The sequence below is a fragment of the Scomber scombrus genome, chromosome 15, assembly GCF_963691925.1.
Source record: "Scomber scombrus chromosome 15, fScoSco1.1, whole genome shotgun sequence".
Classification (NCBI taxonomy): domain Eukaryota; kingdom Metazoa; phylum Chordata; class Actinopteri; order Scombriformes; family Scombridae; genus Scomber; species Scomber scombrus.
The window spans coordinates 17,762,261-17,790,221 of NC_084984.1; the positions used below are offsets into that span (position 1 = coordinate 17,762,261).

A 27,961-nucleotide genomic window follows, 5' to 3' on the forward strand; every position below is an offset into this window, starting at 1 on the left:
GAGAACACTTCATATAGAATAAATGATAGGCTAATCTGATCAGAATGTGTGTGTGTGTGTGTGTGTGTGTGTGTGTGCGCTTAATTCAGCCAGTTAAAGAACCAATGTTTTAACAGGTCTGAAAGTTCTATCGACAAGAAGCTTCAGGATCATTTTTCATTGTATTCAAACATTTCAGACTAAATAAATAATATATTTATGAAAACGAAATAATTAGATTAATTGATAATAAAAAAATGCTACGTTTATCCCAGGTACTTCATCAAACTGATGCATACATCTTAAAATAAAGCAGCCCTGCTCCTTCATTTGCTAAAAAGGAATCCTGTCCCAGCAGAGACATTAAGTACAGATACCTCAACACTACAGAACAGGACAAAATCTCTACCTGTTGTTGTCATTATGTCAAAAACCTGCATGTTACGTCTATTCATAAAGCTACAGGCATAATTAGGTCACTACTACTCAAAATATATTCTGGTATTAATAAGAATAAACATGTGCAACCCAAATAAACCTAAACACAGGCTGTGGCGTAAAAAAATACCATCGACCACAGACTGTGTTTGACCAATCACTGGCTCACACCCAGCCAAGATCCTGTGCTGGCATCATGAATCTCTCTCTCTCTCTCTCTCTCTCTCTCTCTCTCTCTCTCTCTCTCTCTCTCTCTCTCTCTCTCTCTCTCTCTCTCTCCCTCTCTCTCTCTCTCTCTCTCTCTCTCTCTCTCTCTCTCTCTTCTCTCTCTCTCTCTCTCTCTCTCTCTCTCTCTCTCTCTCTCTCTCTCTCTCCCTGTCAAAAGTGGCAGATGGCTGCTCTCTTCCACACCGGCAGGACTGTTGGCACAGTTTTTTTGTTGGGTTTTTTTTTTTTTTTTTGGGGGGGGGGGGGGGGGGGTAATAAACAGAAAACCAAAATCTACAGTGCACAAAAACAGAGCGTTGTCCTTCATCCACGCAGACTATCGTCCATTTTTATAGTCATTAATTAAATTAATTTGCCTCATTCACGTATTGAGAATAATACCTTTATTCTCCACATTGGCACACAGACACACACACCGAAAACCCCTGCGTGTTCTCTGGAGTCGCCACACGTCACACAAAGCAACAGTACAAGTGTAAAGTACATAAACACGACACGAAAAGGCAAACAGTGACTTCTACTATATTGTTTTAAAAACTGCACGGTGTGGAAAAGTGAAGAGTTCAGCCCGGTGAAAGGTCAGCACAGGGGTAATCTGTTAATATCCCAGCAACAGCAGCAACAGGAAGAGCGGCTGCAGCGGGGCTGAATAGTGAATAGTTGTGTCATAAGAGACAAGCTGCTTCTGGCAGAGAGGACTGGCTTGTCTGTGGATAAATGATGAGCCGGCCTCTCCACAGACGACATGGAGCCAGATGGACCAGAAGTGGCGGTGATGTGTTTAATAGGACGCGCTTCCAGAGATAAAGATGATGTGTCGCCACGTTTTCACCCCGTGTTAGTACGAGCCCTAAACCTGAACGTAACCTTGGGTCTTTTGCATCTACCTCCAGGTGACTTTTAACAGATGCAGAGGTCATCTATGGTCCTATGCAAATCTACCATGTCAGCAATCTATTAAATTGAAATGACTGTGTTTTTCTTTGTTCTTTTGCTAAGGATGCCTTGTGTCACTGTACCTCGGTCTTGCTCTTCTGGGCAAAGAATTATAAATGCTGAAATGTTAATTATCAATAGATTTATCCATGAAAATGTTCCATAAATATATATCAGTGCAATAGAAATATTCATGAGGATCTGACAAAATGACTGATGCACTTTCTTGCACTGTTGGATAAGAATATTCATGTCTGTCCATTAAACATGAAGCTACAGTAAGCAGCTGTTTAGCATGTTTTTAATTAACATGTTAGATCTCTTTTGTTTAATCCGTATAAAAACCTAAGTGGGAATCAGAGATTATGTTTATAATTTGGTCAGGTCAATTTGAGAAAAATATTAACTTTGTGTGTGTAAATGTCACCGAACACAGACATGAGGGTGTAAATGATTACATCAAATGACTAGTGTGAAAAGAGGCTTAAAGTATCTCAAAACACTTTGGTAGAATTACATTGCAATATCTGGATTTCTAGGCCCACACAGTTAGCATGCAAATGCGACTTCTGTCTTTTTGGTGTGACAAGACTCAGCAGGCATTTATTCAGTTAGACCATTATACAGCCAAACAAACTGATCACTCACGAAGCTGCACACTCTTTGCTTCTGATTTTAAACAGGAAAATACAAGTTCTCAGTTCTGGGAATTTCTTGACAGTGCCACTAAAAGTTCATTTGAAGCACAAAAGTAGACCACAAACTTCCAAAATCACACTAGATTTGTGATCTGTGATGAATAATTAAGCAGTTCTTCACAAACTTCAGATGTTTCAAGACAAGAATCCTGCAGCAGAACTGAGCGGACCACATTTCATCTGGTTTTGCAATACAGACAACTTCCAACTTGTCCACACACCAGCAGCTATGGATCACACCTTTGAACTGCCAGCACAGGAGTCTACGCCAGGGGCCACCTCTCCACAGGATAAACCACAGCCTGAAGGGAGACCACCACTCACTGTAGTAAGAGCCTGCAAGCAGAGCACGTTCTGACTCAGCAGATGCCCGGATTTGATGCCAACACACTGGAGTCTGTCCAGCTCCTCTCAACGGTTCAATGAGAGTGTCTGTAGGCGTAGACGATCCTGGTGCTACTACTCATTAGATTAGAGAAATTAGACTGAGTAGGCAGACAGGTCCAGGAGAGGGGATGAAGTGGCGTAGGCAGAAGTATTTTGGGTGGGCTAATACAAAAGCGGGTGGGCCATCTTTTCATCGGACCAACTGGAAAAGGAGCTACCTGTTTGCTTTTCAACACTCTGCATCACAAAAGCATTAAAAGCAAAACACTGCCAACACAGCCTCAGTCTATTAAGACTATACAATAGTATAGATGAAAGTGTCTTTTTTAGCCAATCCAGCCTTTAATACTGGATATGTCTGGAAAGTCCGGCTACACATCAGTTTTACAGCACACAGCAGTGTTAATTAACTATTTTATTACACAAAGTGACAACTAAACATACACCCAGACAGCAGAGAAGATGTTACCTCAGACAGAAATCGCATGTGATATCCCTCATACATTTATTATAGCCTACAGAAGTCGTTTGAGTTCATTAAATACTTGCAGCGATCCTACCACAGCAGAAACAAGTGCGTCTCCCCATTGAGAGAGATACTGCACATTTACATATGAGACACAGCACTGTAATTTCATTGATTATTTAAATCTCCAGACACGCCGACAAATCAATCAGGATCAAATGTTAATTAATGTTCTGAGTTCTTCATCCAAAAGGTCACATAGCTGAGCTGTTAATAACTCATAGACATCTGAAATGTAACCCAAACTACACAATGCTTTTTATAAAGACTTCAAAAGCCAAAAAGGTTGGAGACCACTGGTTTCATCTTTAACAAAGTGTATTTTAAAAGCTTGTTATATTATCCATTGTGTCAAATCTTCATCTGAAAAGTAACTAAAGCTGTCGAAAGTAGTAGTGCAGTAGTTAAGTAAATGTACTTAGTTACTTTTAGCTACAGGTAAACCTGCATCAGGCTGACTGGGAGTAACACATTAAAAAAACACTTTGTTTAGCCATTGTTTTAGTGTTAATGTTACATCGCCTGAAAAAAGGTCTGCCAGTCGGAACCAGAGGAACTCATATCAGTCCAGAGACTTCCTACAACTTGTTTCAACAGTTCTGTTGAAAACAAAGTTGAATTTCCTTTGATTTTTCATATTCACTGTTACAAAATGCATTTTGTGTACTGGCTGCATGGGCCAGTAAGTAATGTGGATGGCTACACGCCTTACTGGCTACACGCCTCAGAGGACGTAATCAATACTAGACCTGGCTGCTCTGTTGTATTTTATCAATGGTTGTCTGATGTGGGTTAGAACAGGGTATCGGTGGGTCATGGAGGATGTGGGTGAGAGTTGAAGGTGTGATAGTGTGGAGTAAGTGGTTATCAGATTAACTATTTATGTCACTATGCATTTGTAAAGTATATCCTGTTTTTACTTCAGCTGAACTTCTGCAGAACTGGGAATGATAAGTCAAAAGAAGAAGTCAAATGTAAGAAGAAAAATCTTCTCATTTACTCCATACACTGTGACTTTTGGTAATTCCAGTGGCAACACTTTTCTCAATAACTTGAAACAATAGGAACGATTAGCATATTTTGTTCCTATTAAATCTTTGTTTTCATTCGAGCAAAGAAACATAACACATGTTAAATACAGAGCTGGAATGATTGATTTGTTTGAGCTATTTCTTGAGGAAAAATACTAAATATTTGCTTGTTGCAGCTTCCCAAATGTGAGGATTTGAAGCTTTTATACATCATACATGTTAGTAAGAATCGCACAAAGGCATCAACTAAAAATATGATTTAAAAAAATAAAGAATTATCTTTTTTTACTAATTTTTTAACATTTTATAGACAAAATGACCAATCAATTACTTAATAAATGGCAGATTAAATTAATAATACACCTTTTAGCTAAATCACTGATTTTCTATAAGTCATCCTTCCTCTGTCTAGAAGAATAACTTTTTGTATGTCAAAGCAATTGAAGCCCCTCACACTTTTTTTTCTTCCACCCTCTCCCAGCAGAGGATGTTTTCCCTTCAGGGCGTACTTTCCTGAGAAAGTATGTGGAAGTTACGCAACAATGTTATTTGCTCTGTCATCAGCTTTTCCAAACAAAGAGCCGCTTTATATTATGAAGTTTCTATATGAAAAATGTTGTTTGCACACTGGCCCACATGTCAATACCAATATATTGACTGAGAAAAAATACTAAGCTACAAATGTTTAAATATTCCAGGGGAAAAAAGGCAGAAGTGTGTCTGTGGGATAAAAGCATGAAGTCAGAGTTTACAGCGTGTTGCATCAGTAAATGGGAAAAGTCAGCTGGGGGAGCTGGTGGGGAAGCATTCAGGGAAGGGGGGCTGATAATGACAGTTCCTTATTTACACTGATTACGTTCCAGTTTCAGCTGACTGCCTTAAGCACAAAGGAGACTCAGAGAGTTTGTTTAAGCTCTGGACTTCACAAGAACAAAGTAGGCTGAGGAAACCCCAAACCTCTCAGACAAAAGACCAAAGAGGAACAGTGTCTTTGCAACAGCTAGAAGGTCATCTTGAAGTAGGTCAAGAGTGTGAAGGAGAGTGAGAAAGTCTGTTTGAATGGATCAACATTCCTCACATGCACCGAAAGGCTCCTCGGACGTCATGTATACACATTCCAGCATAATGAAGCATGGAAACTCCCTCACCAGCATCTGTATGATAAGACCGGATGGTTTTAAAATGAAGCTTCTGTGGAAACAAACCACAATTTGAGAAGCAGCAGCAGCAGCTCAAAATTTGGTCAAGTGAGTTCAGGGTTTCCGCCAGTGTATTGCAAGTCTGGCAGCCTTCTGGGCTTAAGTTATTCCCCCGCTGGACCTAAGCATCAGGGAACTTGTTTAATGTATTTTTTTCAGATGTTTTTTAAAATACAGTTAAGTTACAGTGGGGTGGCTCAGTTGGAAACATAGACATAATGGTTGGAAAGCTACTTACTGAGCTTACAAGTTAAGGACAACGTTTTGTTAGCAGTTGTGTTGAAGAGCAGTTTTGACCACTTGAGGCACTATTCGTGTTTTAGCTGCAGTGTGCGGACTAACTGCTAACGGTTAACTAGCAATGCGAGTGAGTGAGCCAGTGAGAATGAAGGGAGCATCGTATTTTCAAATCTTCAGTCAGCTTTTAGCACTGACTTAATGTAGGGCCCTGTGGAATGTGTGTTATACCTTTTTTAAATTCTCAGTTACATGATTCTGTTATTGCATAAACTGTAGGGCAGTACTTTAATGGTGACATCAGTATGTTGCCAGGCCCTCATCAAAAAAGATGCTTGGCCGCTAGTCCCACGCCGGGCTGCCAGCTCCTGTCAAAGGATAGTCTTGTCACTGAGCCTAACAGCTTTTCTGGAGGAAACCCTGAGTAAGATGATTTGACACTTAAATGGTTTAATTGTCAGTTGGCCTCTGTGGTTAGTTTGGTGTGTGAATGCTTTGCTGCATTTTTTAATTGAGGAAATTGAGTTATCAAGATTTAAAACATTAGAAGCTCATTAACACACAGTATGAGTAATTGAAATGTAAAGGGGAGCTCTAATGTTTGAGTCCATTGGAGTAGCGTTGCATGATAGCACCGATGCAAACCTAGCATTTGCTGCTTTAGCGCTTCGTATTAAAAACTTTTAAATGACTAAATAACAGGAGACTTTCATTGTGAAGAATTTAAAGGAAACTAAATCTGGTCCTCACCATATTAGTGGAGCTTCGTTAATGGTGCTAAAACCAGTCGACACATCAAGATACAGATATTTGGATTTCTTTGTTCAATGGAGTGAGTATAATTTTTTACTTTGCCCTGCTGTGTAATGGAAAATCGCTCAAGGCATTTCAGCTTGACTTGAGTCATAGTTTGGTATGAAAACCCCCAAGACAGTGGAAAAATGTCATGATGTTAGTGGAGCAGAACAGTGAACTTGCATGCTGTGTGTTGAACAGATAACAATAGAAGGAAATCTGTCACAAGCTGACATCAGCTCCAGCTGAACATTGAAAAAAACATTGGACAGCAAGTGTCCAGAGCAGTCTGAAGCTGGTGATTTTTGCTCACAGGGATTACTTCTACATACATTTCCTTATAATTGTATACTCTGTATAATATGAACATCCGACACTGTAACATTATATATGACTGAAAATAAGGAGTAGCATTATAGGTTCCCTTTAACGTCTAGATGAAGAAAATATCATGTGCTTGCATTATTCAAAGAGACAACATGTTTATTTCATGTACTGATACTGCACAAAGAGGAAATACTGTTTTGTTTTGAAAAGTCTCTGCAACTCTCATTCTACAAGTGAGGTCATAGACAGACAGGATTTCTTTCTGGTGGTGTTTAATTTGAATCATTTGTTGTACTTGTAGCTTTACAGATAGCAGTGAAGGACAGATAACAAACTGCACAGATAGAAACAGCTGATCCTTTGTTCTCTGAATATTTCTAAAACCTTTTGTCAAAAGTAATTCTAGTTTCCTTCACACAGCTCAAAAGGTCACAGCCTTCATTCTGTACAGCAGGACAGCAAAGTAATCCGACACTACACTTACTACCTTCATTAAATCTTTAAGTGCTCCAAACAATTAGTCCCTCTCACTTTTCCAACATCTCCCCTTGACTCCTTTCTAATGCCTGTCAGTACGAGTCGACAAACACTGCCACCTGATCTTATGATCTATTGCTCTGGACTGTAAGGGAATCCCCCACAGCAGAACAGAGCCAGGGCTGTTCGTTCATACACGTCCTGAGTTAGCTCACTGTAGGTTTGGCAACAGACAGAAAAGTGTCAGTGAAAAAGAGACAAAATTAACACACTGATTTTCAACCAAACTCTTATCAGGAACTAGAAAATCACAGGAACTACAAACTGCTTCTAAACATTCCCTTAATGAATTTGTCTTTATGTTTTGACATGACATTAACCCAGAATCTTCATGTTAGTCCTTGTAATATACTGTGATACTATGAAGTCATTACTGTGATGTTTGAAAGGGAAATGCACAGACGTATCCTTTATGCGATCACATAATTGAATTGAGGTTGAGATCTTTTGCAACAACACAGATCGAAGTACATGGAAGTGTATTTTTCTGGTTTATATTTCTGCTTTGGCACATATTAAGTGTCTGTTTCAGGTAGATCAGGTACTAACTGAACACAGCAGAATCTGGAAGCTGTTCAGTCCACTTTCAGCACTTCAACTCTTATAGACAGATATTTTGCTTTAGTCGACAAAAGCAACCTGAGAGCACAGACCAGCATGTAGAGCCATTTTCAGTCTTTCCTTCTAGTAGATGCGATTGTTGAATTCACTATGAGACAGATAGCCAAAATGAGTCATGACAGTCCTGTAAACTGCAGCAGGTGTGCATCACATCAGCTTACAGGACTGTCATGTCTTAAAAAGACTAATGTAGCACCTAGTTACTTTTTGACTAAAAATAACCTTTCTGTGCATAATTTAAAATGTGGAAATTAATCAAATTAATTCAATACATCATCTCAGTTCTCAAACCTACCGAACTCCCATGGGAGATTTTGAAGCAATATGTTAGACAGCGCTCTCCATCACCATCATCAAAACCACTAATGCGGGATTATCTGAAGAAGAATGGTGTTCATCCCTCAAGTGGAGTTCAGATACTTACAGGATCTATGGTAAGGAGCTCTGACACTGTTGTGGAGGCTTTTGGTGGAAAAACACCTTACTAAGACTTTTAATGTTGGTCGAACCATTAATCTGTTCTGCTGTTCTAAGCAATGCTGTCAGGTTGGTTTGTAGAGCACAGAATTCATCCATATAATTCAACAGCAATCCATGTTGGCCATGTTAAACTAGTTCTCATACACTACAGAAATCTTTGCTTTAATATAAAACTGAGTTTCACATCTCGACAGCTCGAGCATTACAACATTCACCTCTACTGCGGTCGCTGGAGAGCTTTGCACGCTTTAATATCACTCATCAGTTTATGATGTTTGTGTTTGCATGTGTTTGAGTGGAGGTGCATACACATCTGCATGTACAGTACACACAAATCCCTGCGTATGTTTGCATGCATGTGTAAGAGGCTTATCTCTGCAGAAGTTACATCATAAAACAACCAAGCAGACGTGTAATCTGTACTCCGCACACTCGCTTCCACGTTACCCATCACGGCACAAATTTCAACATTGAACTGCTTTAGACTCAAATCCAGAAACACATCATGACATGAGGAGACGCACACTTCACTCTGTATGCCTTATCAGGCATTAAAAGACACTCACGTGTTTAGCAGCTAAATATTCACCTGCTTTTCATCACATGACAAGAAGCAAAAAGGGAATTAATCATTTCATTCTCCGGATATTTCATTATCTTGCCATTTGTATGAGGCTTGCTCAGGAATCAAGATGTGTAAACACTGCTTCACTGCCTGTTAAGGATCACATTTGATGGTATCGATGTCAGCAGAGACCTACATTAGCATTGACTTCTCCCTTCCAGCAATTAGCGATGCCCTCAGTTGACCTGATATCATTTCACTGGCTTCAGACAAAGCAGCTGGTTTCAGAAGATGTCTTGAATCTTTTTTTACATCTTAAAAAAGGTTCATCTTTAAGCAAACAATTTTATTTTAAGATTAAGATGTGGACCAACAGATGTGACTCATATAATCATAGTCGTCATAGACCAAAGTTCAGTCAGCAACTCTCTTCATTGATCATTGCCAAATCCATCATTTACTATTAAAACTGTTCTGTTTTGTGTTTTCCATACTTACAATGGGGAGATGTTTACTCAGCTCCAAATTACAGACACTGGCTTTGATTGTGTGTTGATTAGTCATTTAGTGTCATCTGCTTCCCAACAGTGACCTTCACACCTTTGCCCTCTCCCTCTGAATGGAACTGTCAGTGTTACATTTTATGGCATAGGTGTGTTTGACCTGCTATCATGTAGTATGAAGCATTGCTATGCGACTCATCAGTAGCATCCAAACACTTGAGCTATTTGTGCTATTGGTGACCTTTCTGAACACATGATGCATTATCATGAGTGAGACTTTGTAAAGATGTAGCTCCTGAGCGCTTCAGATGTTGTGGATCTGGATCTAGATCTGGGTTACCTAACAAACAGTGTTATGGTGGACATAGAAATGATGCAGGACTTTAGTTTGGTTTGTAAGCAAACTAGGTTCAACAACAACAGTGGTCAATGGGCTGGGGCTAACAAAACAACCATGTCAGGACAGCAGACTAGATTGTGATCTAGGCAGTCTGTGGTCAATAAGCCAGTGCTAAAAACTAACAAAGAAGGAAGGGACAAACTTATATTCAGACTTGACATTATTTCTGATTGTAGTCTGCCACAAACTTAAATTCCCATAACCAGGAACCCTGGAACAAGCTTACATGCTAACAAACTGTTAACTATTGTTTGGCGACGCATCAACGCCCTGACCACATTCTCCAGTTTCATATTGAAATAAGGATTTGTGAAAAAAGGAAGCAGAAATGAAAGAAAACAACATCTAAATGTTTCTTCAAATATTAAATCTCTAAATCAAACTGTCAATAGGAAGTGTGCAACTGATGATGTTTTCCCCTGTTGATTAATTGATCCGTTACTGTATACATCACCAAGAAACATTGAAAGTCAGTGTAAGTGTAAGTACATTAAGACTTAACTTTTTGGTTTTGTTAAAACACAACAAAAGAAGCATATTTGATGAAGAACAATATAAAACACAGAAAAGTATCATGTCTTCACATTTGAGAAGCTAGAACCAGAGTTATTTCATCCTTAAATACAGCTTTGTGTGTGTGTGTGTGTGTGTGTGTGTGTGTGTGTGTGTGTGTGTGTGTGTGTGTGTGTGTGTGTGTGTGTGTATACATATCTATGTATATCTATATCTATATAGATATACATACATGAGGGCTGTCATAATATCAGATATTCACTATACGATTATCGCAGCCTAAATAATTCACGATAATGATATTATCGCAATATCTATAGAAAATTTGAAAAAAATAATGCTATCATGTGTTTTATCTCTTTTCTGGCAAATGAATTACACTCAAAATACAAGTGTAGGGAGATGAAGAGAGAATCTGTACCATAATTGTACAGAAGCGTAAAAAAAAACCCATTTACATGGATAGTGAAAATACAACCAGATTTAACTGATAAACAAAAGATCCACAATTTGTGTGTGTGTGCGTGTGCACATTATTAACATGATATCAACATTTAAGTTATTCAGTATCGCGGATATCGTCAACAACAATACCAGTATATTGCGAAACTCTAAGTGTGCGTGTATACTGTATATCCCATCCTACGCTAACAAAAGCATAGGGGATGACACAATTTTCAACTACATCAAATGGAGAAAGATGACCTTTGTTGAAAAATGTGGGTGAGAAGGGAGAAGTTGATGGAAGGATTAGCAGCAAATGTGGAACGATGGAATGATTATTGAAACCTCTTATGGCCTCTCAAAAGCCTGACTGAACACACACACAGGTTCACCTCTAAATACAGGATATAAAAGATATAATCTGTGTTCTGCCGCCTGTTATTCAATGTGGTTTCTCACACCACATGAAGCATAACTTCAGCCCTCTTAGCAAACATCACATGCCCTGTTTGTCCACTGTCTTTAAGATATTCATGTTCTTCTTACTGAATCTACTTCAGTTTCAAGTCGACTTTTAGGTTTTTCTCTCAGAGGAATCAACCTGGCATGTTCGATGAAAAGCTGCTCCTAGATGTTCCACTTTCTTTACCAGCTAGTCAAAACTTGCCCTCTGATGCTGAGCAGCTAGTGCTCAGTGGGTGTATCAGAGCTTCAGATAGCTGAAAATAGCTGTCTGCTGCTGCTTAAAATGAGGTTAATAAGAGCAGAGAGCTGAACCGTGCAGCAAATGTGTCCGAAAATCAAAACTAGGAGGTAAAAGAGGCTGAAAAGCTGCATAAAGCTTCAGAGTAGGAGGTCATTCTCTGGCTTCTTTGCATCCTTCACATTACATGTAATCATAGTTAACATAAACATACTGATCAATGCATTAAGATTGGATTGAGATTATCCATGTAACATATGCGCCTTCATGTAACATTTCAAAAATAACAAACCAGACCAACCATAAACCAACTTCTCATCTCCCAGCTGACTCTATGCTTTCTATCTTTAGTTTCTTTGTAAGCAGGAAATAATTGACGTTTTGTTCCACTTCCACAGAAAAGTGACATCCTCTCTGCAAACTGCTTTTTGCTCTTTTTCTCATTTAACAGCACAGGAAATAGGACAGGAGAGAGGAAAAGGGGGGGTGTTCGGAGGGTGTGTGTGTGTGTGTGTGTGTGTGTGTGTGTGTGTGTGTGTGTGTGTGTGTGTGTGTGTGTGTGTGTGTGTGTGTGTGTGTGTGTGTGTGTGTGCTTATCATGGGGAATGAGACAGAATCCTCTTATGATAGACCTAAATAACCGGCCATGGGGCTAGACAGGGCGTTGGTTATGGAGGTCAAAGGAGAGTTATTATTAACGTGAGTAAGTCCAGGAGGAGAGGGAGCAGCTGGTGCCAAGACTTCCAGCTGACGACGCCGGTTCTATGGGCTCAGAACAGCGAGATGATGATGTAAATGTGGATCAATGCCACCCGCACACACTGAAGGGGCAGAAGAGAGAATAAAGACGCTCTGAGTCACTGTTATTCACACTGAGTAATCATGTGTCACGTCCCTCATTTCAGGACAAAAGACGCCACGAGTCAGAGGGATGAAAAAGCTCATTCTTCCTCTTTTCAGGATCACACAGTGTAGTCTTTTATAACAAGCGTGTGTCAAAAAAGGACATTACAAACAGAAAAGATGATAAGACACCTCTAAGAATTGGAAGGAGAAAGTTGAGAAAGGCTCAATTTAATGCAAATGTCCTCGGATGCAGTGCGAGCCATAACCAGCAAGAGGCAATCATTTTGATTCTCGTGGAAACAGAAGCACAGAGTTGCTTACTATTCCCCTCAGCTACATGAAATAACTTGTCATGTTCTCTACGACATGAATTTAAGAAGCTGCCGAGACCATTAAAATACGATGACGTGTGGAAACAGTCATTGATATAATTGGTTCATGATCAGCACATCACACAACTATAGATTGAGAGGCAGTATCCGGTGCAGTAGCAGTAGTGACAGTAGCCATAGTAGTTGCAGTTCTCGCAATTGTAGTAGAAGTTAGGGTTGGGGCAGCTGTTGTAGTAGGAGTTGCAATTGTTGCAGTTGTAGTAACAAGTCACAGTTATTGTAGTAGAACTCGCAGTTATAGTGGCAGTCAATGCAATATTCACGCTTGTAGTAGCTGCTGCAGTAGTCACGGTTGCAGTAGATACAGTTGTAGTACTGGAAGTTGCAATAATTGCAGTTCTACTAGATTTTGCAGCAGTAGAGGTTGCAGGTCTCACAGTTGTAGTTGTATAAGTTGCAATAGTCGCAGTTGCAGTCATATTTGCAGTTATCACAGTAGCATTAGTTGCAGTTGTAGCCATAAAAGTTGCAATAAATGCAACTGTAGTAGTTGAGGTTGCACTAGTCACAGCTGTAGTAACAGTTGCAGTAGAAACAGTAGTGGTTGTTATAGTGGTAATAGTAGTAGCAGTGATAGCGGTAAAGAAAAAATTAGATTTATTTAGTAGTTTTCAGTCTATTCACTATAATTTACTTAGAGACTGATGGGAAAGTCTGTCATCAGGATGTCGGAGTCCTCTGGTTTCATGCTCAGTGCTCAGACCAATCTCTTATCAGTTACTCTCGGGGCACTGATCATGATTTACTCAGCCCCCCCGAGACTAGACAGTCACACAAAGACCTTAGCTTGCAGGGATATGTCTTCACAAGTTACAATAAAGAAACACTTATACTGTAGACTGGATTCACTGATTTATTCTGGAGCAATTTCACCCCAGTTTTGTTTGGATTAGCAGACAGTGTTTGCCAAACTGACATCAGCTGAAGTCAAAACAGCGATGAATAAACTGCGGTATTAAATAATCCTGACTTTTTTCCAATCACATTTTCATCTCGTCGTCTTTCAGCTTCTATTTAATCTAGTGCCTGGTGAATATTTCAAATGAGCATGTACAACATACATGACACAGGACTGTAACCATGGTCGAAACTAAGAATACTGAAGATTTCTCTGTATTTCTCTTAAGATTTCTACTTATTTTCTATTTGAGAACACATACAAACAGGAGATGAAACATGAACAAAGCTGTTTATTGCTTTAAAAAACTAAACATCAAGGTTATTTGTCCAATATCATTTGCAAAAAGTATAACTAATACTATAAATATAAATCATAAATGTGCTAACAGAGAGGCGACTGGATAGGTCTACACCTTCTTCTTTGTCATATAAACATGGCTAAAGAGCAAACATGACTGTATAACCAACAGAAATGTGAGAGTACACAAAACTGTTAACTTTAGTGACATTTAGACAACAACACAGACTAACAGGATGGGTTAGTAATTCACTGACTTCTCACAAAATCAGCAAAAGTCCAAATTATTTGTCATTAGCTTGAAAAAAACAGGTGGCTCTCACCGTGTGAGTCACAAACCACAAGTGTTATACACACAGCATGATAACAGCACAGTGTGTGTGTGTGTGTGCGTGTGTGTACATATGCATGCTTGTGGCCAGTTTCGTGTTAACCTGAAGGGACGATAGCTTTGTTTACATAAAGCCAGTGGTTCACATTACCACAGATGACAATTATTTTACAGTAAATGTTCATGTTTCAGCTTTGTTGAAATCTAAGCTGATACCCACTGTGATACAAAGTAGTTCACACTTAAACATCTCGTTTACATATTTACAGAGGTGTCAACTTAGATATAAAGTGAAGTTAAAGATAAATAAGACTACATACAAGCAGAATGTTAGGCTTAAGTAGACTTTTACTTAAGGTGACTCATTTCCTGTTGAGGTTGCTTGTCCAAGACCTCTGTATTTCTCACCTTACAATAGCCAAGGTTGTACATTTCATGTTTGAGAATTGTGGAGGCTGCAGGAACTGTCAATACAAAAGGTACGTCCTTCATGAGATCACAGAGTCATACGGCAACATCTCCAGTATCAGATGACTATAGGTGGTGCTTTGAGCCAGGAGGCTGACCAAGACGCAAAAGGAGACTAAACCAAACAGACAGGCCGGCTCTGCACACCGCCTCAGATCTATAACTCACAATCATCAGGAACACAGAGGGATCCCCACAGCTTCTCACTGTGTTCTCTGTCAATGCCTCGAATCACGAACAGTAAATGTAATTTATGTGTTTCAACTTTTTTTGGACTAGTCAAAAAAATGCTAAAAAATCATACAAATAAAGACATCAGAAATATAGTGCTCTCTCAATAATGGTAACACCGACAATCAAGGATCTACAGTATGGTTATGGCTTGAGAAAGGTTGTATTTATGACAAATAAACTATGAATAAAGAAAGATTAAGATTAAACATTTACATTAGCAAAAGGATTTTGGGTATGGATCTCCCAAAAGTAATTGTTTGTCTGTGAAGGGATGCAAACTCCAATCCCTAAGACAAAAGTAAGACACACTACATGCCAATCCCCCACCCTTATCATACTTTTTGCCTTGCGACATAAAGGAGAATCCACTTCCTGTATTGCCCTTGGAATGTTAGCATCAGATGTAAATAATGCACTTAGAGCTGCATAATAAATTGAAATAAATCTTCCTGATTTGTTCATCTTGATTTTAGCTTCTGTGCAATCTCATTTTTATGTAATGATTCTGCTTTTTTTGCAGTAGCACAGAGATCTGTTACAAGCACCAAACAAGACCTGACCCAGCGACAATCAACCAAGACAGTCAAAAGCACCTGCATTACTTTGCAAGCAAAAACAAACCACCTGAAACACCACAGAGGGTAAAACACATTACCTAAGTGAGCCAAAAACATGGCTGTGACAACCACTATAAAAAGAAAGCTTTGCTAAACAAATGCTGCTCGGTTTCTTCACACAACTGGCCTACATATTGTGTCACCTGCCCTAATGATATGACAGTTAAGTCATGTCTATCAAGTCTGTTTGTATCAGTGATAACTTCATCATCAACAGCTACAGACTGTGAGGATCCTTGAGGTGGTACAGTATGAAGTAGGGTCTTCATGCTGACTGAAAGTTGAAAAAATACCTTGTTAGTATCTCAATATGGGTTGAGATACATATTTTTGTCAAAAACTATGTCCCTAAGATTCATGGAAGAAAATTGTAATATTAATACTAAGTGGAAAAAACATTAGGTCTAAGTAATGTCTAAGTAAAGTGCATGTCTAAGTAAAGTGTCTTTTCTTAAGGTGCTTATTCGTGTACTTTCATTCATGTATTCATGACTAGGCTCAAACATTTGTCTTTGTAAGGAAGCAAATCAATAGAAATGCTGTGTAATGGTCTCCATCATCAATAATACAGTAAGGCTGAGAATTCAGACTTCTACAATATCCAGTGGGTCAGAAAGCCTGTATCTGTTTGTTAATAATCTTCTGTATTTATTCCATCATGCTACTTGTAACAGTACACACCTAACTCACACTGCAGTGTAAATACAATCCTAAACGGCTCATATTGTGCCATAATCTATGTAATGGATAGCCTCTGTGGTCTATCGTACCACTCACACTCACACTCACACTCACACTCACACTCACACTCACACTCACACTCACACTCACACTCACACTCACACACGCACACGCACACGCACACGCACACGCACACGCACACGCACACGCACACGCACACGCACACGCACACACACACACACACACACACACACACACACACACACTCTCACACACACACACACACACACACACACACACACACACACACTCACACACACACACACACACTCTCACACACACACACACTCACACACACACACACACACTCACACACACACACACACTCTCACACACACACACACACACACACACAAAATGACATAAAACATCATTTACAGTCCACTTTGACATCATACACTGAAAAACAATATCGGTGTTGCTGTTTGGTAGTATCTGAGGATGGATTCTGCCTTTCACAGGCACCACTCAGATTTCTGGTGGGAAATAGCAGCTGTTAAAACCGACTATCAGAGACTCATGGTCACTGAATGGAAGAGAAATGGGAAAGGTGACGGGACCAGAGGAATTGTTAACGATTAACTTTCTGTTGACCAACATGTGTTCGAGGCAAATGCTCAATTGCTTTCAGTTAAAATGTGTGTTTGCTGGAATGATGACATATTCATCCTTTTGGTGAAAAATGTTTTTTAAAAAAAGGAAAAAGTCACTGAGACCATGCTCACTATTAATTTCCATCATTATTGTGATTCTATGTACTGTTTGTGGGAATAGGGCTGTGACCATTACCGCTTTACTGCAGTCAGGTGATGCAGACGGAGGGTTGAGGTCAATACCGTCATCTATGTATTTTTTTAAAAATGTCAACAACTGTCACATACAGTAGTCTAATGTGCTTGTGATGTATATACTGTGTGATATGCTACGTGATATGTTGGAGAACCTGCGTTGCCTTGGCTAGCTCTGGCAGCAAACCACCAAACTGTGTGGATGTGATGCTTTTTTACCACTGCAAGAAAAAATCCATACCGTCATAGCCCTCAGTGGGAATGGTTTCTCAGATTCCCTTGTGACTCATCATCTGTTTTAATGAGACCTCCTTAATCAAATAAATGCAGAAAACTGATTAAATGAGGAAGCTATTCTGACTGTCCCGATCAATAAGTGTCAAGATTTACCTCGACAAACCAGCTACTCCTCTTTGTTCTCTCCTCAAGACACCAAAACAGGAAATTCTCACACTTGAAACAAAGTAGACATGCACTCATTTTTCCTGCTTCAGCATGATTCAAGCCGTCTGATTGATGGAATCATTAGCGGCCGTGGTTTAGAGGGGTGATGTCACTGGACACATAATGCAGCCTCTGCATTTATAGTACAACAGACTGAAAGCCTGAGATGGAGCTCCTCAGCTGGAGTAGCTTGGCTCAAAAGTCTGAAGAGTATTCTGACAGTGTTATCTTGTGTATCACTTCCCAGTCACACTTTACAAGTGAGCTTTAGTGAGCTTCAATTCCGTATATGCTGTTAAAGAAAAACAAGTAAAAAGAAGACCCTCCTATGCCTATCCTATCCTGTGTGGTCTGCACTCAGCAGCAGACCAGAATAAACATCATATCATGGCAGGAGGTGGAGACACTAAAGAGAAAACTGCACTTTTTCTACAATCAAAGTGAAGTTAGATGCAAATATACATTTCAGATACATTTCAGTTTTAACAAAGATGCCACTGGAGAACTAAAAGAATCTGCTGAAAATGCGTTTAACTTTCCACCTCCCACTGTCCAGCCTGCTGGACAAAACACTTTTTAGAACTTTCACACAATGCTAGGACTATGAAGAGTTGCATTAATATGAACTTTTCTGACTTTTATGTGCATGTCAACTATGGCAGAACCTTCAGAACACCCAGATACAGTCACATAAATGTGGCTTGAATTGCTGTGACACCAAGTTTTCTGTCATTCATACTGTTTAAAGATTGTTATTTTATCTCTTTAATCAGCTAAACATCGATGTAACAAAATCATTTTGGCCAAGATGATTGCAGCATGAACTATCAGCACTTTATTATCGATTGTCATTGCCTGGTTTTATTCCTCTTGAAGTGCCTTTTGGGTTGTTTGCATTTTTTATGCTGATTTGTCTTAATCTAATTAAAGATTTAAGCTATACTTTCCTTTGAAAAATGATTACTTTGTATCAGCATTATTAATAATTGTGTCATTTGTCACAGCACTGAGAACTGAAAGCACATTGTCATCTGGCAGCGTGCTGCAGGCTTGACATCTGACTTCAGACGGATTACAGTGAAAATGAAACTGGGTGGATGGACCAGTAACTGCCACAGATACTGTTCAAGTCCCTGCAGCTGATCCAAAGCCTCAATCCACATCTGAATCTCTCCACATGTTCTGGTCACCATCTTACAGTAAAAAACTGTCATTTCTGCCACAGCAGCCACCGCAAGAGGGTCTAATTTGGGAATAAAGCCCTGTTGTCATGCACAGAGGTACTGCAGCCATGCCACCTTACAGTGTAACAGAGCTCAGCGGGGGCTCTGATCTCTGCTGTAACGCCATCTGCTTCAGGTCAGCCTGTGCATTATGGTAAACTAATCTCACTATGTCACACATACACTACTGTGAAAATATGATGGAATTCAAGCGGTGAAATGGGTTTTTAGTCAAGATATCAAGCCATGAAATGTCTTTTTACGAAACCATCTTGGTATAGAAGTTTTATCAAATGCAAATTCACCTCACATTGAAAATGAATGAGGAAATTGGCACCTCTTATTTTATGGCAATGACAAAACGCAAATTCTTAAGGCTTTCATTTTCAGACCACCACCGAACATCACAGCCCATCACATTTACTGTCCCTGTCAATTATCATACCTTTGAGCCAGACTCCCACAGAACAAGTGCTTTAGGCTAGTTAAAGTTGATAGCGGCTCTCTATTATGAGAGAAGAATCCCCACAAGGATCGCGTTCATACAATGGATTCTTTGTGTACTTCCATGGCAACTCCAAAAAAGCTGCTCCCCACCTTACTAACCTACTTTATTCCCATAATTAGCTGTCTCCACTAGTTTGAGATGTTTGCCAGTAAAAGCTTCAATAATATCCTTCCATACCGTAAATGATGACTAGATATCATTAGAGAAACGTTTTTTTAAATTAGGAATACATTGTTTAACACCTGTTGTCTTGATTTTTTGGAAGGTTCTCGTTCAGACAACAATCCCCAAACAATTTTTAGGGTTTAGTCAAAAACAATACATGGAAGCAACATGTTGAAACAAGCAGGATGTGGTCCAGGATGTGGGTTTCAAACGGTCTGATCACCGAGCAGAAGTAGCAACCAGCTTTTATGGCACAAAAACAGAATCCACCACGGCTGTCATGTGCGGGGAGGAAACGCTCCGTCCTCTCCATGGCGCAGCAGTGGCACACACATCCCTCATGTCCGCACCATATTTTTAAGGCAGCAAGAGCCGTTCAATCAGCTATGGATTCACCACGCAGCTGTTAGAGAGATCTACATCATCTCTTCCATGCTCACCAGCACGGGGGGAAAGTTTATTTAAATGGAGCCTCTGTGCGCAATTCGCTGAGCCAGGAGCTGAGAGACACTGTGGCAGAAACATGTTCGTGTCTGTGCACCCTGCGTGAAAATTGTTGGGAGGAAATCTTACCTTTGTATTGCAGCGAGTTGCCGGTTCGTATTTTCACAGTTCCGCGTATAGACTCTCCAGGACTGTACACCACCTTGTTGTTGGCAAAAGTGATATCAAATTCTTGAAGCTTTCCCATGGCTCCGCTCCTCCGCAGCTCTGCGTCTATGAAAGCAGCGAAGAGCCGACGCTGCGCTCTCACCTGCTGAGACTAGTGACGTCACACTGACGGCCCATGATAGAGAGTGATGGGAGGGATGATAACTGATTCATCTATCAGTTTGTTTATGGCCTGAATGCAAATATCGCCTTCTATACCCACGGTTCTCAAACTTTTTCACATCAAGGACCTCTTAGTCCGTGATGTGACATGTGTTATTGCAGAAAGTATGAAATCCTAGAAGCAAAAAAGCACTCTTACATACTGTTATTGTCTTACTTATGAATGGAATTATTGTGAAAATAAGTTATACCCCTTTTTGCTGAGGGCCCTCTAGGAGTCCAGGCAGCCCGCTTTGAGAACCACTGGTTTATAGAATTCAGTTCAAGGATTATTTGAATGGTTTGCTTCTATTCTTAAGATTTATTTTCATTGTCTTGTTCACTGCACTGTGTATTTTCTGCTTTTATGTCTGTGAGGCACTTGTTTTTGAAAAGTGCTGTATTAATAAAGGTTATAGTTATTACTCAGCTGCTTGAGCTTCCTCTAAAACCTGCTTTCAACATTTTAATTGCAGAACTAAAAAAAAAAAAACATAATAGAAACAAGAGAGATTTCAGTATTCTGGATTAATTTCTTTCCAGTTTCATTCAGGTGAATATCCTTCACTTAACATTTTCCATGTTTTCTTCTTGTTATGCAACTGTTAATACGTCCTTGTTTATTAAAAAGAAGAGGAAGAGGTGAACAGGGAATACGGAGCTCCACATATGGTGAGTACGGCTGGAAGGACATGCCACAGTTGGTGATACTGTTTGAAGAGGTGTGTTTACCTTTTAGAAAATACTTGTATTAATAGTTTTTAACTTTGTAAATATTTTTTCACTCAAATTGAAAAGTTTATCCTCTGACATGTCCATTTGAAAGTTGGACAAAGTACACCGCAGTCTTTATGAGTTAATGTGCTGTAATATAACATTTAACTGCAGGTACAGTTTCATTTTGACAGTACAAAACTTTCCAAAAATTATAGGAAGGATGTTACCACAGACTTCCTGAGACATACCGCCCATTCAGTAGGCCTACATTACTTGACAATGTATCATTAGAGATGCAGGTGATAAACCAGTGTAAAAAAATGTAGGAAAGTGCAACATGTAAGTACAAAACTGAAACAAAACGGTTGTTGACTAGTCCTTCACAGTGACCCTTCTCAAGACAGTGCCTCGGGATCTTGGGTAACATACAGTTCAGCAAGACTGGAACTTTTGGGGCAGCAGCCCATTTTGCCCTTTGGTAATGCAGCCTTACTGACATTGCACTCCAAAAAGTACTTTTCTGCACTTAATTTCTGAGTGCATGCAGTTCAAGTCTAATACAGTTCATTCTCACTCACTCGGTTCACAGGTCATAATTTGGGGAACTTAACTCTGCTGAATCAGATGGCATTATTACAATACTGCAATTTTCAAAACAGGAACACCTTCTAAAAAATAATGTATTTGGCATGTAGACTGGCAATGTCGCAATCCAGTTGGTCAATGTTAAGAGCACTTTTTGGTATTTAGAGAACAATATATGACCATAGTGTATTGTATTAATAGTAAACGATACCAGGCTTGTACCAAAAGACATCAAAACTTAACATGTAGTTAAAAAAAATTGTGCACCAAATATTCAATAAAAATGTGTTTTTTTCTTTCCCAACTGCCAGCAAAGTATTGCACAACCATCTGCAGTATGTTTCTGCTGTGAGTGATTTGTCCAATTACATTGTTGGGTGACCATGTGCATCATAACTGCACTCAAAAATCGAGTTATTTTAGTCTACATGCTGGCACTTAATTTTTTATTTTGGTTAAAAGATACAGTACTATTAAAAACACATTGCTTCCCACAGTTCATACACTTCCCATCTCTGTCTTACTTCCTGTGTCTGACTCTACTTCCTGTCTCAATGTGCAGCACCAGCAGCTGAAGGTGATAGATGTGAAACTTATAACGGTTGTGATTCACAAGACATTCACAGAAAAGATCATTTGCATTTCACAGTTTTCATCATGAACCTTTAACATGTGGCGTTCATTTGAGGACAGAAGAATGACATCAAACACACAGAGACAGAGTCATTTTCACACTGCCTCTCTTTTCTCTCTGTCATCATCTCACAAGGCTGCTAATATTTCTGGTATAAGCTCTGATGTTTCCATGACAACAGACAAACACCACGGTTGCCAAGCTACTCCTTGTATCCATGGAAATCTGGTGGCATCTGATCTGGCCTTAAGAATCACTCGTTTTTTGTGTTTACGCATTGCAAAAAAAACAAAAAACGCTTCCCTCCAACAGCTTGAATAATGAGTCATTTTGACACTGCAAGGCAGAAAATGAGAGGATTGTGTGTCGGGAAGTAACAGGATGAGATGTTAACACCATATGTCAGATATGCTGAGCATCAGGTGGAAGCGCATCCATGCCATACTGAGAGTATGATGACTAGGCAACCTCATTCATGCCTTTTCTGACATCATTTATTATATATGTTGCTCTTGTTGTGGTTTGATGCTTCATTTTCTCAAACCACATCCCACTCCTTTCTTCATAAAGTGCTGCATAGATGGCTCTAGGCCTCATTTCCTAAAAGCATTTTAAGATTAAGGTGATCTGAGCCCATAGACTTACAATGGGACTAGGATCATTTTAGGCTTAAGATGCAATGGGGAAATGGAGACCCTGGTCTTTTATGACACTGTGACCCTCTGTGTGGTGGATGTGACAACTGAAATACAATAGTTTCATCTGTGGAGTCACACTGAGACACAGAAAGATGAGAATTATATCAGAAGCTCCACCTGGTGGACAGTTGCCATAAGTATTTACATCTGTAACTACTGTTAGTGGGTTAGATAACCGTAACTTTAACATTAGGTTATTTAACTAGTGCGATTGGATGTTTTGATGTGTTTAAGGCCTTTTTTTCCTTTTCCCCCTCTTCATAATGTTTTCATAGCAGTATGTTTTTATTTCCTTCTGTTTAAGGCTTGGGTAACCTGGATAAAATCTTTTAACCTATATACTGTACCCACAGTATATGAATATTTATACCTTCCTATGTTGTTGATCTTTCCTTACCTCTCCTTATATCTGTCTTTTGGTGTCTCCAAGATGATCATACTTGAAATTCAGCTATCAATCAACAGGACAAATGACACTACAGTATACTGACCATGATACTATTGATATTATATTGATTTATTGCTCTGCTCTACTTTTAACTTCTTAAAAAGAGACAAGCCATGTATCTTTATTTTGACATTGTCATTTGACATTTAAGAAACAATGACTAATATTTTAAAATGGTATAATGTGCATGTGGGCTCAGAAGAAGAAGAAAAAAAAGCATTTCTGACAAAGCTGCTGTACATTTAACATTATTACTTATTTCTAAAGACAATAAAAGTACTGGAGAAGCAACCTTTCTGTGCACATGTGTACATGTACATATTATCTATGTAAAACTATGTCAATGAGATAATTAAATATAGCAACAAAAACAAACTTCATGTCTTAATTTATTGATCGACATGTTTTTCAAAGCATCCAACTCAGACAGACTCAGATAAATGTGCATTTCTTCTACTCGATCTCCTCTTCCTCCTCTTTATTAAGCAGGCATGTGACTGCTATGGCCTTTGTCACAGCGTACGGGTCACAGTTAGCTGCAGGACGGCGGTCCTCGAAGTAGCCTTTCTTCTCCTGGCCCACCTGGCGAGGGATGCGGATGCTGGAGCCTCGGTTGGCCACTCCGGCAGAGAAGTCGTTGATGCTAGAGGTTTCGTGATGACCTGTGAGACGTCTGATGTTGTCCTGACCTCCACGTGGGTCGTACACTTTGATGTGCTCGCAGTGTCTTTTGCCCAGCTTCTCAATGGCCTGCTCAATGTATCTGCCATCAGAAAAACAAAGAAGAAACAGCTGAGTGGAGAAAGCTGTATCTGTTTGATAAATGCTCCACTGTGTTGACCTTGTTAACTTTGATGGTCCACTGTTTGGTGCACAGAGCCATAAACAGCGCTATGAGAACTGTGAGAGTCAACCAAAACAGTAAACAGTCAACCAGTTAGTTTGTTGGGAAAGTTGTAGCGTGTGTTATTGTTTCACAGAAGCAAAGTAAATGTACATTATACTTGGGAGTTTTCTTCATGGCACTGAGTATTTTCATTGTATTGTATGGAATCGTATTGTATTAACACTTAATCATATTACAGTTATGTTATTGGATCATATCAATTTTGTATCATATAAATACAAAATTACTCACAATTCAGAATCAATCAGCCTATAGAGAGATTTGCAATCATGTACAATTAGAGCTGTGTTTCGGCATCTATGAGTGACACATCATTGACATTGACTCTACAAACAGTGCTTTAATAATTTAAAGACAGTCCTTTAAAACCATGCAACTTTGTGCAAAAATAAAAGCACTGTCACTAAATATGAATTTATTCATTAATTAAATGTCTGCATGATTTGAAGTTTTTAGGGTAATGTTTACTCACTGCAGTCCCCCTTCTTCCCTCATATCCATGGTGCTGACATTTGTGTGGCAACCAGCACCATTCCAGTTGCCCTTCATTGGTTTGGGGTCCATTGTTGCAACAACTCCAAAATCTTCACACACACGGTGCAGCAGGAAGCGTGCAACCCACAAGTGGTCTCCCATGTCTATGCCCTCACAGGGACCCACCTGGAACTCCCACTGAAGTCAGAAGAAGGGAAGAGGCAATGAAAGGAAGGAAATAAGGAAATGCATGGAAAAAAGGGTTAAACAATCATGAAGGTTAATACAAAATCATTCTTATGTGGAAGCATTTTCTTTCCACTGTGCATTAATTTAATGCTGACACTTGCCTGAGATGGCATAACCTCAGCATTGGTGCCATAGATGTTGACCCCTGCATAGAGACAGGCCTTGTAGTGACACTCCACAATGTCCCGTCCATAAGCATTGTCAGCCCCCACTCCACAGTAGTAAGGGCCTTAAAATAGGGGACAACATGGGAAGCTCATTAAGACAAACTTCATACAAAGTCTGTGGAAAAAATGCATTGTATTTGCTATTAATTGACACTTCTGAGATAATTTTAATTGTGGTACCACTTAACAATATGACACTCTTTATGGAGGGTTTTAAATGGCAGCTAATATCTTTATATTTGCTTAACAGATAGCATAAATTAATTTATCGTTTTATATAATTTTTTTATTCACCTGGCCTGTTGAAGACCTGAAGACCTGACCATATGCATGAATTGAACAAAGAGGAGTGAAACTTGGCTGCAGACTCACCTTGGGGTGCTGGATATCCATTTGTAGGCCAACCAAAAGGGTATTTATCTGTTCCTAAGAGCGTGTACTCCTGCTCCATGCCAAACCATATAGCGTACTCTTTGACCTTCTCCATCACTTTCTTGCAGCTTGCTCGATGGTTAGTTTCTAGAAAGCAAAGACAAAAACATGTACAGCTTGTTTGTCATATACCAGATGTCACAGTACTATAACAGAACCAAAATAGAAATGTAAAAAATGTACCTGTAGGCAAGCGGTTGTATTTGAGGACTTCGCACAGGACCAGTTTGTTGGGGTCGAGAGTGAATGGATCCCTGAACATGCACACAGGGATGAGGTACATGTCGCTGTTGGAACCTTCAGACTGGTATGTGCTCGAGCCATCAAAGTTCCACTCAGGAATATCTGGTAATATCATTTTAGCCAAAAGATCGTCAGCATAAACAAATCTCCTAAATATAGGTCAGAACTGGATTTATGTCACACTGTGAACCTTGAAACATGATAATCTCACAGATTATTTTATGTCTGAGGCCATCAAGAAAAATGTGGGTATTTCCATTTTGAGCATTTTACTGAAATAATGTGGCCACTTGGGGGCAGTAGAACAAGCTGAGGACATTGACAGTTGTTAACGTGAATGTGCTAGCACAATGTGATGGCAAAGATTACCTTTTTACACACCCAACAGACACAAACCAACATTAACCTTCATTTAAAACCACATTTTTGGCCACCTAATGAATGCAAATCGGTCTCTATTGCTTTTTTTAGCTGTTAAATGCTCCACTTTTTTCACCAGCTAGTCCCTAACCTTGTATGTCTGCGATTTAGTGCAGGACAGTCACGGTACATTTGATTTATCAGACCTTTTTAATTGAGAACAGTCTACTAAGAGCTGGATATCAAAACAATTAAAGTTGAAGTTGGTTAAAGGAGTTAAAGGAGACTAAAAACACCCCATAGAGCTGAGGAGAACTGCAGAGTCAGTTGATAATTTACAAGCGGCACCATCTAACATTATTACACTTAGTCCTTCCATCAGCTGTTAACATAAAGTGCAACTCTAAGCTCCAGTGCCAGCTGAGATCTCAATACAGTAGGTCTTCAGCTGAGTCAGCATATTGCTGAGGTTGTACCAAGATGCTCTTTTAAACCTCAGCTGTTTATTATGTAGATGTGTTATTATGGAGATCCTCTAACAATAGAGTTGTTATCAAGGATAGCGTTGTCCTCAAGATATTTGATTATGACTTACTCCTTCGTTAGTGCACAAACATCCTTAAAATAGGTTTTCACATGCCTAACTCATTCTGTAATCTATATACATCCCTTGATATCCTAATCTGATGAGTCAGGTTCTCTACTTTGGAAGGCTGGAGGTCACCCAGTCTAAACAACTTTTACAATAAGTTATAAAAGCCATCAACTACTCATATAAGAAACGGACTGAAAAATCAATTGTTTTCCCCCTTAAAAATGTATTAAATGCATATTTGACCTTATCGTGACATGAATAGATACAAAGGTAAAGGTAGACTCCACAAAGATGAGTAAAAATGTCAAATGCTACTCACTTTAAAAGTATTAAATGATTAAAAAAAGAGGACATTTACCTTCTATGCTCTTTGGTTCTTCATTCAGGGTTCGGGTCTTGTTGCGAAGTCCCTCTCCAGTGCCGTCAATCCAGATGTAGGTAACCTGGCACTTCCCGTCCTGTGGCAGGCTCATGTACTGCTGGCGTACAGCCTTGTTGAGGCGGGAGCTTAGTGACACTGATTCCATGTTCACCTTTAATCAGAGAGGCAGAGGTGATGTTTTATTAGATTTTGTGACTTGTTATATCTAGTGTCTATGTCCTAGTAGAGCTGCTTACTTAAAGCACTTATCTCTGACAAATTAAAGGAAAATATTGTATTGTTTACTCCTTGTGTTTACCTTTACCTCAGGGAAGTGCACAATTCCAGACTTGAACAAACTTGCATATGGAGATTGCAGTCACAATATATATGTATATGTAAATATGAATGTAAATGTATATGTATTTGTATATGTATATGTATATGTATATGTATATGTATATGTATATGTATATGTATATGTATATGTGAAACAAAGACCAGGAAGAGAAAACCAATAAGGGGATGCCAGTAACAGCTGTTAGCTGTCAGTAAAATGTAAGCAGTAAGTAGGTAAAATATATTACAACTCATTATTTACACAATATACACAGGGACTTTTGCATTAGCACCTCATAAATTATGAATGATTTATTATTGTTATATTATTATTTCTACAAAATCTTAGAATAAAACTAATTTTACATCATCTTTCCTTCACTCAACTTCTTAAACACTCTTATCTTCAGCAACATGTAAAAGTTTGTTCAACTAGA

At 39.2% G+C, this 27,961-nt stretch overlaps 2 protein-coding genes across 3 annotated transcripts in view; both read right to left on the bottom strand.

Moving 5' to 3' along the window:
• arrdc1b (arrestin domain containing 1b) overlaps window positions 1-20,212 on the bottom strand; it is a 41,712-nt gene extending 21,500 nt beyond the window's left edge. The window contains exon 1 of the mRNA XM_062435091.1: window positions 20,076-20,212. Coding sequence (XP_062291075.1) covers window positions 20,076-20,193 — 118 coding nt within the window. The 5' untranslated portion in view covers window positions 20,194-20,212. The remainder of the gene's footprint in view (window positions 1-20,075) is intronic.
• A 3,638-nt stretch (window positions 20,213-23,850) lies between these two features.
• Window positions 23,851-27,351, bottom strand: LOC133995247 (glutamine synthetase-like). Of its 2 annotated transcripts, none has more exons than XM_062434582.1 (6): window positions 27,183-27,351; window positions 25,810-25,971; window positions 25,567-25,713; window positions 25,129-25,256; window positions 24,777-24,976; window positions 23,851-24,160 (listed from the first exon to the last, which is right to left on the bottom strand). In XM_062434582.1, the coding sequence occupies exons 1-6, from the start codon at window positions 27,349-27,351 to the stop codon at window positions 23,851-23,853; spliced, it is 1,116 nt and encodes a 371-aa protein (XP_062290566.1). The 2 variants fall into 2 exon arrangements, with proteins under 2 accessions (XP_062290566.1, XP_062290565.1); XM_062434581.1 differs by having other exon boundaries at window positions 25,567-25,725.
• Between the last annotated feature and the right edge of the window lie 610 nt (window positions 27,352-27,961).